Below are 14,801 nucleotides of genomic sequence, written 5' to 3' on the forward strand. Positions count from 1 at the left end.
TCAGGGTTCTTTTGAAGACCCTGATCTGGAGTTACATGCTGACTACGGTTCTTTGCAGGAATGGGACCCGCTCTCAGGGTTTTACGAATGGCGGTTGTTTGGCACGCCAAGGGCTTGGCCTAAGAGATTTGCTCACCTACAGAGGGCCAAGAGTTGGGGCTGAAACCCTTCATCAGAACCCATTCTGATGAAGGGTCTCGGCCTGAAACGTGAACTGTTCACTCTTATCCATAGATACCACCTGGCTTGCTGAGTTCCTCCAATATTTAGTGTGCATTGCTTGGATTTCCAGCATCTGCAGATTTTCTCTTGTTTGTAATAAAACTCAGCATTGGTTTAGTGATATTATTGGAATTTTTGTCTTGTTATTCTATTTAAAAATAGATGTTTGTAAAAATTGAGCTATCATGTACTGCTCCCACACATGCAAAATGAAGCCTTAAAAACTGTTACTCATAAGTTACAAGTGTGTATTTGTGATATGTCTCTAATAGCTGTAAGGCTAACGGTTACCTAAAGGCTGATGTTGTTGAAACCCCTTATGGACTATTTCATGTGGTTAATTATTGAAACAATGTTATGTAGTGCTTATAGTCTCAGTTATAGATTGACTGCCATATTACACGGTTGTGTACTACTTGATGTTCCATGTCAGAGTAAGTGACTGCATGAAACTGATACTCAGTTTTAGACCAGTTCAGAGGAAGCCACAGAGCACTGTAGTTTGAGACAGTTCTGCACTTCTCATTACAAGAATAAATGTTCAACTCTGTAGCTAAGAAGTAGTCTCTCCACAGGTGATCGTAGATTGTTAGAGCTCTGTGTGTAGTACGTCACAGACCTTCCTCAGCAACTTCCTTCTTTTTCCAGATTAACAACCCTGAACCCGGCGTTAATGAGAGTCTCGTCCAGTTTTCGCAGGAACCCCGTCACCAGGAGTGAGTATAATTTACGTCATTGATTGCTCATCATTACCAATGCCCCATGATTATATATTATTCTTCCTCTTTTGTGAACAACATCCAGGATTAGTATGTTGCTGTGTAGTTACTTCAGTTGTAAGCAAAGCATTACATTAATGAAAGGGAAACTGTGGTCATCTTGTTAGTATGCAAATGTTTGCTTTCTCGTTTTGAAATTAAGTATGTAGTTAAATAAGTAATTCTGAATTTGGTCAATAAGGATAACTGTTTCGAAAAGTAGAATAGAAGGAAATCTGAAGTAAAAGTGGAAATTGCTGGAGATGTTATGCAGTCTGCTTGAAACAGTTAAATTAAACAGAAAGTTGTCATTAATGCTATCCATAAAATCAGGAGTCAGAACAGTCGTAAACAAGTGCTTAAATTTACTTTGGGCCCAATGAAAAGTCAAACATAAAGCAAAAGCAGGTTAGAGGCCAAGATATATAGTTCTTCACTATCCAGAAATCAAACTTGGGACCATGTGATTTAGTCACTCAGTCTATTTCTCCAACACCTTTCAAATTCATGACCTCCACGATCAAGAACTGCAAAACACATTTCCAGATTGCACAATACCCTGATTTAGAATGCTTTGCTGTGCCCAAAGTCCACAACTCCCCCCACCCCCACAGCACCCAAAAGCAATGTGAGAATACAGTCTCCAAGGGGATTGCAATAGTTCAAAGATGTGACTTGCTAACACCTTAGAGCAATTAGAAATGAACACTAAATTGCTTACCTTACCAGCAATACCAAGGCCCTGTACGTTGAAAAAAATTGATAATTTTGAAGATTCACATTACTCTGAGTAATAATTTTGCCTCAATTCTAAATGGCACACTGAAGTAAAAGAATAAAAAGCTGGAAACATGTAACAGGTTAGGCTGCACCTTTGAAAAGATAAACAGATGGTGTTTATGGTCAAAGACCCTTCATCAAATCTGGGAAAAAGAGAAAACATGCAAGTTTTAAATTACAAAGAAGGTGGAAGGAGCTTAATTAGATAAAGGTAGTCTCTCTGATAGGCTGAGGCTAAGATTACTGTGGTGATAAACTGCTGCTGAAATCTGATCAATAGGAATAATGGTGAAAAAGCATACACAAAATCTGTGAAAAAATGTGTTGCTCTAATAAAAAGAGGAAACCTGAGGCAATATTGCAGATGGGTGGAGATAGCAGAACTGGCCAGTTCTGAAAGAAGCAGAGATAGCAAGTTCCCTCAATTTGCCAAATTCAGTATTGAGTCCAGAATGCTACAATGAGTGCAGTGAAGATTCAACAGATTGGTTCCATGAATTACAAGTTTATGGCATGGGGACAGACAGATTGGAAGATTTTCTGGAGTTCAGAAGAATGAGAGTACAGAAGTTCAGAAGAATACCCATTGAAGTGTATGAATGAATTTCTCGGAGGGTTTGCCAAGCTGAATGCAAGAAGAGCTTCCCCACGCTGAGGATATCAGGGATTGGGGATACAGTCTTAGAATAAATGAAATGTTGTTGAGGACCAAGATGGGGAGAAATGTCTTCACCTATGAGTGAAACATCCTTCGAATTCTCTGCCTCAGAGGGAAAAGGGGGTAGTCAGTCATTAAGTATATACAAAGCAGAGATTAATAGAGTTTTGGATACAGAGGGAATCCAGGGATACAGGTTTCAAGTAGGAAAACAGCAGTATTTTGCCAGTATTGGAGGGCTGAAGTATAAAGTCAGATTTGAGGGGATCTCAGGGGCAAATTTTTCACACTGAGATTTGTGGGTATATGAAGTGAGCTGCCAGAGATTACAATGTTTAAAAAACATTTGGACAGACATATGGACAGAAAAAACTTAATAGGTATAGGTCACACACAGACAAATGAGGCTAGCTTAGGTGGGGCAAGCAACATCTATAGGGAATAACAGTCAACATTTCAAGCCAAGACCCTTCATCAGGAGTGGGAAGAAAAGGGGAAGAAGCTAGAATAAGAAGGTGGGGAGAGGGAGGATGGAGATGATAAGACTATAAAACCTAGGAGAAGAATTAGGCCATTCGAACAATTGAGTCTGCTCTGCCACTCCATCATGGCTGATCCTTCATCCCTTTCAACCCCATTTTCCTGCCTTCATCCCGTAACCTTTGACGCCTTGATTAATCAAGAACATATCAATCTCCAACTTAAATATAAATATACCTAGTTACTTCGCCTACACTGCCATCTGTGGCAATGAATTTTGCAGATTCACCACTCTCCAGCTCAAGAAATTTTTCTTCATCTCTGTTCAAAATGGATATCTCTCAATTCTGAGGTTGTGCTCTCTGGTCAGAACTCCCCCACAATAGGAAACATCCTCTTCACATTCACTCTATCCAGACCTGTCAATATTCAATGGACTTCAGTGAGATCCTCCCTCATCCTTCTAAGCTCCAGCTAGTATAGGCCCAGAGCTATCAAACTCTCAGCATGATAACCCTTTCATTCCTGTGCTCATTCTCGTGAAACTTTTCTGGACCCGCTCCAATGCCAGCACATCATTTCTTAGATAAGTGCCCAAACTGCTCACAATATTCCAAGTGCAGTCTGACCAATGCCTTATAAAGCCTAAATATTACATCCCTGCCTTTCAAAATGACTGCTACCTTTGCATTTACCTCCCTTACCACTGCCTCAACCTGCAAGTTAACCTTTAAAGTTCAACGTAAACTTTATTATCAAAGTGCATATATGTCACCATATACAATCCTGAGATTAATTTTCTTGTGGGCATACTCAACAAATCTATATTGTAGTCTCTATCACAAAATCAAAAAAAGACTGCTCAATGAGGGTGTACAACCAGAGTGCAGAAGATAACTAATTGTGCAAATGCAAAAAGAAGAAAAAGTAATATAAATAAATAAGCAATAAATATTGAAAATCTGAGATGAGGAGTCTGAGAAAGTGAATCCATTTGTTGTGGGAATGTTTCAATGATGAGGCAACTGAAGTTAAGTGAACCTTTGTGGAATCTACACAAGGACTCACAAGTCCTTCTGCATCTCTGATTTTTGAATTTTCGCTCGATTTAAAAAATAGTCTATGCCTTTATTCCTTCAGTCAAAGTGTATGACCATGCACCTCCCTACATTATCTTCCACCTGCCACCTCTTTGCCCATTCCCCTAATCTGGCTAAATCCTTCTGAAAACACCCTGCCTCCTCAACACTGCCTGCCCCCCTACCTATCTTTGTATTGTCCACAAACTTGACCACAAAGCCATCAATTCCTTCATCAAAATCACTGACATATAACATGTAAATAAGTGGTCTGAACACCAACCTCTATGGCACACTACTGGTCACCATCAGGCAAACAGAAAAGGCTCCCTTTATTCCTACTCTTTGCCTTCTGTCAGTCAACTGATCTTCCATACATGCTAGCACCTTTTCTATACCATGGGCTCTTATCTTTTAAGCAGCCTCATGTGCAGTACCTTGTCAAAGGGCTTCTGTAAATCCAAATAAACAACATCCATTGATGTTCCTTCCTACCTACATCTGTGTATATCTGCATACCTTGATTCTGTTCTATCCCCCCGGTTCAGTCTCTGTCTGCCTATATCCAGGACACTTCTCACACCCTTCATCTTTTCAATGACTTCAAGTTTCCTGGCCCTGGTCATCTCATTTTCACTATGGATGTCCAGTCCCTCTATACCTCTACCTCCCCCACCCCCATCAGGAAGGCCTCAAAGCTCTCCTTTCTGGACAGCAGACCCTACTAGTTCCTCTTCTCTGTCTGGAGGAAAACTGGTCTTAACTCTCAATGATTTCTCCTTTGGCAAGTGTAGCCATGGGCACAGCTATGCCTGCCTTGTTGTCAGCCACGTGGAACAGTCTATGTTCCAAGCTATGCCGGTATCACTCCCCCACTTTTCCTATGCCACAGGACGACTGCATTGGTGCCACTTACTACACCCGTGCTGAACTCGGAGATTTTATCAGCTTCCTCCCTGCCTTCAAATTTACCAGGTCCATTTAAGACACCTCCCTCCCCTTTCGTGATCTCTCTGTCTCTATCTTTAGAGACAGTTTATCTACTGATATCTTTTATAAATCCACTGATTCTCACAGCTACCTGGATTATACCTCTTCCCACGCTGCCACATGTAAAAATGCCATTCCATCTCTAAATTCCTCCGTCTCCACCGTACTTCCTCCCACAATGAGGCTTTTCATTCAACTAATGAGATGTCCTCCTTCAAAGAAAATGCCTTCCTTCCTCCACTATTAACGCTGCCTGTATGTCTGCCCTCACCACATCCACCTGCCACCCCACCAAGGATAGGGTTCCTCTTGACCTCATTTACCACCCCACCAACTTCCAGCACATAATTCTCTGTAATTTCCCCCATCACCAAGTCCATCTTTCCCTCCCCCCCCCACTTTCTACTTTCCACAGGGATCGCTCCCTATGCAACTCCCTTGTCCATTCATTCCTCCCCACTGATCTCCTGGTATTTATCCTTGCAAACAGAACAAGTGCTACACCTGTTCCTGCACCTCCTCTCTCACTGCTATTCAGGGCCACAAACGGTGGATCATGGGAGAGAGGGAAAGAGGAGCGGCACCAGGGGGAGGAGAGGAGAAGAGGTAAGAGGCCAAAGTGGAAAAATGAAGAAGAGCGAAGGGGGAGGGAAAATATCTTTGCAGAATTGAGAGAAATCAATATTAATGCTATCAGGGTGGAGGCTACCTAGATAGAATATGAGGTGTTGCTCTTCCAACCTGAAAGTGGCATCGTCATGGTAGAAGATGTGGCCATGTGCCGGAAAGGGAATGGGGATAGGAATTGAAATGGTGGGCCACCGGTAAATTCTACTTCATGGATTTGGAGTTGAAGTGCTCAGCAAAGTTGTTACCCCAATCTATGTCGGTCTCACTGTTGTCAAGGAGGCTGCACCAGCAGTACCGGATAAAATAGATGACCCCAACAGATTTGCAGGTGAAATGCTGACTTACCTGGAAAGATTATTTGGGGCCCTGAATGGAGGTGAGGGAGGAGGTGAATGGGCGGGTGTAATACTTCTGCTGCTTGCAGGGGTAAGTGCCAAGAGGGAGAATAGTGGGGGAGTGGGAGCTATCCCTGCGGAAAGTGGAGAATAGAGGGAATAGGTAAAGATACTCCTGTGCACTGTCTCTAAATATTTTATGATTTTAAATGTTTCTATCAAATCTTTCAACTCCCTATATTCCTTAAAGAAATATCTGAACTTCTGCAACCTGACTAAAGGCCTCTTATGCCTCTTTCAATTACTTCCTCACCCTCTGCACAACTGTGGAAGGTGGAGAATGGGGCGGGTGGGGGTAAAGCTGTGTTAAGTGGTAGGGTTCCTTGAAGATGGAGGATGTTGCGGAGAATGACGTGTTGGATGCGGAGACTTATGTTGGTGAGGACAAGAGGACCTCTATCCCTGTTAAGGTAGCAGGAAGATGGGGTGAGGCATGAGCATTGATTTCTCCAACTTCTGGTCATTTTCCCCCCTCCCTCTTCCATCATCTTCATTCTGGCCACTTACCTCTTGTCCTCACCAACTTATCACCTCCCCCTGGTATCCCTCCTCCTTCCTTTCCTCTGATAATCCACCCCCTCCACCACCCACTTAATCCTGCTTCTTCCCCCTTCTTTTCCAGTCCTGATGAAAAGTCTTGGCCTGAAGCATTGAACCGTTTATACATTTACATTGATACTAACTGACCTGCTAAGCCCTGCCAGCATTTTGTTGGTGCTGCTCCGGATTTCCAGCATTTGCAGGATCTCCTGTGCTTCCAATTAACCTGAGACTATTTTTGCTTATACAGTACCTACAGTATGTTGTTAGCTTTTTTTCTGGAAAAAAAATCCTAGATTCTAACTCAATACAAAACTTTGTCATTACTTACTTTGTCAAGATTTATTAACTATGCTGTAATGTGCAATATAAAATTGGAAATTTAGAGCAGATTATCCAATTGGTTGCTTGATATGCTGATCTAGAAAACTGTCCTGATTATATTCCTTGTTCACCACACTTATCTCCACAAATAATTGAATGAAGATCAAATTTCATTTTAATAACTATATATTAACCATGTTACATGCCTCTCTCATTTCTGTTTTCTATTTCTGCCTGACATTTCAAACTGTTTTTAAAGAGCCCTGAAAGTACCCCCAACGATGTAATCTATAAATGTTAAGTTAAATAAACACTATTAGTGGTTTGATTTTAGTTATTGAAAATATTATTGACATGTATAATACTTAATGAGTCAAGGTCACCTATGGCCACTGTTCATGCTTAGGCATTGACATTATTCAATTTCTTACTTTTATAATGAATACAGAATATTCCTATTTACTTTTCACATTCAATTGAATGTGGGAACCATAATAGTTTTAAAAACCGAATTGGATCAATAATTTAAAAAGATAACATTGTGAGATTATGAGAGGACAGAGAAAGGCCTGAGCTGATCACTTCTTTAGAAAGCCAGCACAAAGCAAGGGACCCAGTGCTGCTCTCCGGGTGGCAGAGTAGGGTTTCTCCAGGGATTTCCTGATCCATTGCTCTTAACATCTATGAAACTGTTCTTTCACTGGATATTTCATCAATGTGTTTTGAAGTTTTGAAAACAAATCTAGAGCAGACTTGCCAGCGTATAAATTGGCAAACACGAGGAAATCTGCAGATGCTGGAATTTCAAGCAACACACATAAAAGTTGCTGGTGAACGCAGCAGGCCAGACAGCATCTCTAGGAAGAGGTACAGTCGACGTTTCGGGCCGAGACCCTTCGTCATATACTGACGAAGGGTCTCGGCCCGAAACGTCGACTGTACCTCTTCCTAGAGATGCTGCCTGGCCTGCTGCGTTCACTAGCAACTTTTATGTGTGTAGCATATAAATTGATTCTTGTTGTTCAAATAAAATTATGTTTTCTGCTCTTGGAACCCAAAACAAAGAAAAAACTGTTTGGGTACTTGAAAAGCTATTTAACTTTAGTTTTTGTAGTGTTACACAACCACCTTGGCTGTGGAAATTTTCAAGCTGACTGCTTGTTTACATTCAAATCATAAAAAGAGTTGGCGAGTACTTTTAAATGTCCTATAAAATGTACCATTAAATAACAGAATATAACAGTATAGCCCGCAGTAGCACTATTGCAGTGGCTGCTTAATGGCCAAAATGCACGTACTGGACTGCCATGTGATAGCACATGCCCATAATAACATGTGTTATTAAAATCTATCCATTTTCCCCCACAGTCTTTGGCTTTGCCCTACAGCCAGTGAGGATCACAGCCAGGTAAAAACCTGTTTACACATGAGTATGTTGAGATCGTATCCTAGTTTATTTTAAAACATATGTTCAAACATTAATTGGCTGCCACAAAACACCCCATCTTCTCATCAGCAATAAAGCAGTCTGTAATCAGCTTTCCACAACCCAACAGGATAGAATGGATTTATTGACATAACTGTGGCATTTTAAGACATTCAGGAAAATATGGGTTCTTTATGAAAGTAAAAGCCTGCCTTGGTTTAATTAGTCTAAGTTATGGAAATGATTTTTCTCCAAGTGGAAACTACAATGTTTCTGTACTGTCACTGGGACTTAAGTTGTCTGAAAGTCCAATATAAACTTTCTTTAAAAGTCTGGTAAAACCTTTGAAGGACATTTTTGTCCCCATTTGGCAGCTTAATAATAATTGGGAAAAAAATGTTAAAAAATGCTGAAGATAATATTTTAGTTATTTTGAATTGCTGAACAGAAATCTCAATAGGTTAGAAGCTGATGGAATGCTTGGCTGAGTAAGTGCAGCCTCAAGTACAGCAAAGTTTGAAATCAGCTAGGACAATGCAACCTGTTTAATTGTCATAAAATGGAAAATGGTTACGCTACTCTATTTGGAGGCTATTTGGGTGGAATTCAGGAATGGGAAAGGTGTGTAACACTTATGGAGGTGTATTATAGACCACCAAATGGGGAGTGAGAATTGGAGGAGCAAATTTGTAGTAAGCACAAGGTTGTGATTGTAGAAGATTTTAATTTTCCACACAGACTGGGAAGCCCATACTGTAAAAGGGCTGGATGGTTTGGAGTTTGTAAAATGTGTGCTGGATAGTTTTTTGCAGCAATACGTAGAGGTGCCAACTAGAGAAGAGGCAGTGTTGGATCTCCTGTTAGGGAATGAGATAGGTCAGGTGATGGAGGTTTGTGTTGGGGAGCAGTTCGGGTCCAGTGATCACAATGCTATTAGTTTCAATATAATTATGGAGAGGGATAGGTCTGGACCCAGAGTTGAGATTTTTGATTGGAGAAAGGCTAACTTTAAGGAGATGCGAAAGGATTTAGAAGGAGTGGATTGGGACAATTTGTTTTATGGGAAGAATGTAATAGAGAAATGGAGGTCATTTAAAGGTGTCCACTCTGATTCTCTAAGGGACCAATTTTATCCCTCACTATCCTTTTGAGGGTACAGAATCTTTATGTTTCTGTTAGGTTGAAAGGAAAGGTTAAAAGTTTGAGAGAGCCATGGTTTTCAAGGGATATTGGAAACTTGGTTCGGAAAAAGAGAGCTATCTACAATAAACATAGGCAGCATGGAGTAAATGAGGTGCTTGAGGAATATAAAGAATCTAAAAAGAATCTTAAGAAAGAAATTAGAAAAGCCAAAAGAAGATATGAGGTTGCTTTGGCAAGTAAGGTGAAAATAAATCCCAAGTGTTTCTACCGTTATATTAATAGCAAAAGGATAGTGAGGGATAAAATTGGTCCCTTAGAGAATCAGAGTGGACAGCTATGTGTGAAGCCAAAAGAGATGGGGGAGATTCTGAACAACTTCTTCTGTATTCACTAAGGAGAAGGATATTGAATTGTGTAAGATAAGGGAAAAAGGTAGGGAAGTTATGGAAACTATGATGATTAAAGAAGATGAAGTACTGGCACTTTTAAGGAATATAAAAGTGGATAAGGCTCCGGGTCCTGACAGGATATTTCCTAGGACCTTGAGGGGAGTTAGTATGGAAATAGCAGGGGCTCTGACAGAAATATGTCAAATGTCATTAGAAACCGGGATGGTGCCAGAGGATTGGCGTATTGCTCATGTTGTTCCATTGTTTAAAAAGGGTTCTAAGAGTAAACCTAGCAATTATCGGCCTGTGAGTTTGATGTCAGTGGTGGGTAAATTGATGGAAAGTATTCTTAGAGACGGTATATATAATTATCTGGATAGACGGGGTCTGATTAGGAACAGTCAACATGGGTTTGTGCGTGGAAGGTCATGTTTGATAAATTTTATTGAATTTTTTGAAGAGGTTACTAGGAAAGTTGACGAAGGTAAAGCGGTGTATGTTGTCTATATGGACTTCAGTAAGGCCTTTGACAAAGTTCCACACGGAAGGTTAGTTGGGAAGGTTCAATCGTTAGGTATTAATATTAAAGTAGTAAAATGGATTCAGCAGTGGGTGGATAGGAGACGCCAGAGAGTAATGGTGGATAACTATTTGTCGGATTGGAGGCCGGTGACTAGTGGTGTGCCTCAGGGATCTGTACTGGGTCCAATGTTATTTGTCATAGATGTTAATGATGTGGATGATGGGGTGGTAAATTGGATGAGTAAGTATGCAGATGATACTAAGATAGGTGGAGTTGTGGATAATGAAGTAGGTTTTCAAAGCTTGCAGAGAGATTTAGGCCAGTTATAAGAGTGGACTGAAAGATGGCAGATGGAGTTTAATGCTGATAAATGTGAGGTGCTACATTTTGATAGGACTAATCAAAATAGGACATACATGGTAAATGGTAGGGCTTTGAAGAATGCAGTAGAACAGAGGGATCTAGGAATAATGGTGCATAGTTCCCTGAAGATGGAATCTCATGTGGATAGTGTGGTGAAGAAAGCTTTTGGTATGCTGGCCTTTATAAATCAGAGCATTGAGTATAGGAGTTGGGATGTAATGTTGAAATTGTACAAGGCATTGGTGAGGCCAAACTTGGAGTATTGTGTACAGTTTTGGTCGCCGAATTATAGAAAAGATGTCAACAAGATAGAGAGAGTACAGGGAAGGTTTACTAGAATGTTACCTGGGTTTCATCACCTAAGTTACAGAGAAAGGTTGAACAAGTTGGGTCTTTATTCTTTGGAACGTAGAAGGTTGAGGGGGGACTTGATAGAGGTATTTAAAATTATGTGGGGGATAGATAGAGTTGACTTTTTCCATTGAGAGTGGGGGGAGATTCAAACAAGAGGACATGAGTTGAGAGTTAAAAAGCAAAAGTTTAGGGGTAACATGAGGGGGAACTTCTTTACTCAGAGAGTGGTAGCTGTGTGGAACGAGCTTCCAGCAGAAGTGGTTGAGGCAGGTTCGATGTTGTCGTTTAAAGTTAAATTGGACAGCTATATGGACAGGAATGGAATGGAGGGTTATGGGCTGAGTGCGGGTTGGTGGGACTAGGTGAGAGTAAGAGTTCGGCACGGACTAGAAGGGCCAAAATGGCCTGTTTCCATGCTGTAATTGTTATATGGTTATATGGTTACTCAGCAAGTTGAATAAAATCTATGAAAAGAGTTAATTCTTTCCATAGATCTTCTCTTCTATCCCAATAGGGATCTTAAGGGTGATATTAAAATTCCATTTCTTTCAATGTGAATTAAAGTTACTTCCATTTCCATAAAACAGTATTTATTGTTTAAAAACAGCCTTTTATAGAAGCAAATACAAAATGACCTTAAAATGATGGTGACAAATTCATTTGGACAGAAAATGATAATATTTCTTTTACATGAGTTTCACTCAAGTTAATAGTATCTCTTAAAGTGATGCATCAATTAGCACATGATTCATCCAGGAATATATGATATTTCTTCAGTTTGGATACCAACAAGAAGTCCATATGGACAGAACATCCAGAAAAAGCAACAGATCACAAACATCTACAAGGTAACTTCATTCACTATTCACTGGTGTGTAATACAGTAGGTTGTGCTGTGCTGAGTAGATTATTTCTTGTATGAGATTTTAGGTGAAGATAAAGTTGTTTAGTATGCATTTAACATTTCTTACCTCTTTTTTTTTGTACACAATGTGGGAATATGCTCGTATACTCGGAAGTATATGAACCAGAAAATTTTATTTCATATTGCAACACTTAGTTAAGTTGTAATCATCACTGAATTTTATAGTCTGACTCACTAAGTTGCTCCAGCTTTTTGCATTCCTTCAGATTCTAGCATCTGCAGTCTCTTATGCTTCCATGTTGATATGAATAAACAGTGCAAACTTGTTTGAATCAATTAAAATTTTAATATTGTTTGTAAAAAATTTTAAAAACTTAACTGAAACATCTGAAAAATCTGGAAATTAAAGTTGAAATAAAATTAAGAAAAAACTTAATTGGAATTGCAAGGGTCAGTAGTGAGCCCAGTAATGGATTGGAAGCTCAGATATGCTGAACATTGTCCTCCAGCTGGTCTCTGACTTCTGCATCGCAGAGATCAAAGACAAGCTGACCGGCAAAGTGAATATTGCTGGTAGTTCTTCATGCAGCCTGTTGTGACTGTGAACAGAGTCACCCGAGAGACACTGAAGTTGGTGGATATAGAAGTCTTTATTCAGCAAAACAAGCAGGCATCATACTGGAGACACTCTTGGAAGAAAAGGTTCCCTGAGCCAATATGACATGAGATTTTTATATACTAAAGATTACAGGTAATGGCAGGACAATTCTGTAGTTACAATGTATCTACAATGCTTCCTTTGAATTACATATAATTTTCAAACACCTCCATCTTCACACCATCACTCCAGACACCCAAAATGAATGTTAATCTCACCCTGCATTCATGCATATGCAAACATCTCAGATCAATGGAGTTTTTCCTGATTTGCAATCAACCCCAATCTACAGCTCCCAGGAACACCATTGTTCTTAAAAATTCTATGTGCATTTATTATCAAACAATGTATAAATTATACAATATACAACTTTGAGATTTGTTTGCTTACAGGCAACTGCAAAGCAAGGAACCGAAAACAACCCAATTTAAAAAATAGACTAACCTTCTCCCCCCCCCACCCCACAGTGCCCACAAGGAAAGAAGAAAAACACAAAACAAGTCATATAAACAGTAGAAGTGAGCAACAACAACAGCATTCTGAACCAAATTGAGTCCTTAGATCCAAATTCCGAGAGTAGGCCCAAAGCCTCAGTATTCATTTCATCAAATAAGCAGGGCAAATTGCTGCAGACACAAAGCACAGCAGCCAGGTGCAGTCTCACACCCTTAGCGTCGTGGAGAGAGAAACCCCCAGACTACTTGGGGTGGCGTTTAAGTTGTCCAAACCTCGCACTAAGTTCCGGTCCTTGATTTCACTGCTGAAGGAGCCGATTTCGACCTCTCCAAATTGGCTCAGCACCCAGAGTGATCCAACCTCACCCAACTCTCAACCTCCTGCCTTTCCAGTCTATGTGAGCCCGCATTTAAGTTGTCCAAACAGCAGATTGTACCTCGCTTTAGGACCTGGGCCTCGCCCTGGCGAATCATTCCAAGTCTTGAACACGCTACCCAGCGATTTGCTTCTGAGCTGCATTTTAACTCAATCAACAATCCACATTCAGATCTGAAGGCTGTTTGCTGTTGAAATTAATATTTGCCATATTCCATAACTCCAGAAAACGCCCTACACAGCCAGCCATGTCTGAGCACAAACCAGCCCCTTACTTGCCTGGTATGATGTCAAGATTTCTACCAGATAAATATTTACCCAGTTTCTATTTATCTTTGGTCATCAGAAGAAGAAACCATCTCTCTGCCACTCACTCTATGTTGTCTTCTGATTAGATTTAGGCACAGTGGAATCGTACTGCAATACAGCATGCACACAGGCCATTAGACCATAAAACATAGGAGCAGAATTAGGCCATTCAGCCTATCAAGTCTGCTGTGCCATTCCATCGTGGCTGATCCCAGGTCCCACTCCACCCCATACACCTGCTTTCTCACCATATCCTTTGTTGCCCTGACCAATCAGGAAACTATATTCTCTGCCTTAAATATACCCACGGACATGGCCTCCACCACAGTCTGTGGCAGGGCATTCCATGTATTCACTACTGTCTGGCTAAAAAAAATGTCCTCCTTATCTCACTTCTAAAAGGTCACCCCTCAATTTCAAGGCTGTGCCCTCTAGTTCTGGATACCCTCACCATAGGAAACATCCTTTCCACGTCCACCCTATCTAGTCCTTTCAACATTTGCTAGTTTTCAATGAGATCCCCACACACTCTTCTAAATTCCAGTGAGTGCAGGCCCAAAGCTGCCAAACAGTCCTCATATGTAACCCCTTCATTCTGGAATCATCTTCGTGAACCTCCTCTGGACTCTCTCCAGTGATAACACACATCCTTTCAGAGGTATGGGGCCCTAAACTGTTGACATACTCAAAGTGCGGCCTGACTAGTGTCTTATAAAGCTTCAGCATTATCTCCTTGCTTTTATATTCTATTCTTCTTGAAATAAATGCCAATATTGCATTTGCCCTCTTTACCACAGACTGAACCTGTAAATTTCTGGGAGTCTTGCACAAGGACTCCAAAGTTCTTTGGCACCTCTTAGACCAGATGAGTCCTTGTTGACCACGATGCCTACCTGACTAGTTCCCAGTTTCCCTGTTCTTGACACATAACGGTTTAATCACACCGCTCTATATACCTAAATAAGTGTGTCTTAAGTGATGCTATTATACTTGCCTCAACCACTTTGTCTGGCAATTCTTTCCATGTGCACAAAGCTTCACCCTCTGTGTGAAAACATTGCCCCTCAGACCCAATTTAAATCAT

General features: G+C 40.6%; 1 protein-coding gene across 12 annotated transcripts in view; it reads left to right on the forward strand.

The window, feature by feature from the left end:
- The window catches only part of gpatch2 (G patch domain containing 2), a 293,150-nt gene that overhangs the window by 200,203 nt on the left and 78,146 nt on the right, over positions 1–14,801 (forward strand). For 4 of the 12 annotated variants that reach the window (XM_072265085.1, XM_072265086.1, XM_072265089.1 and 1 more), the window contains 3 exons: positions 871–938; positions 8,225–8,264; positions 11,832–11,902. In XM_072265085.1, the coding sequence (XP_072121186.1) occupies positions 871–938; positions 8,225–8,264; positions 11,832–11,902 (179 nt within the window). Of the gene's footprint in view, positions 1–870; positions 939–5,457; positions 5,574–8,224; positions 8,265–11,831; positions 11,903–14,801 lie in introns of all 12 variants that reach the window. The other 8 variants (XM_072265088.1, XM_072265091.1, XM_072265093.1 and 5 more) reach the window with 5 other exon arrangements.

This window comes from Mobula birostris, chromosome 8, assembly GCF_030028105.1.
Source record: "Mobula birostris isolate sMobBir1 chromosome 8, sMobBir1.hap1, whole genome shotgun sequence".
NCBI classification, from domain to species: Eukaryota; Metazoa; Chordata; class Chondrichthyes; order Myliobatiformes; family Myliobatidae; genus Mobula; species Mobula birostris.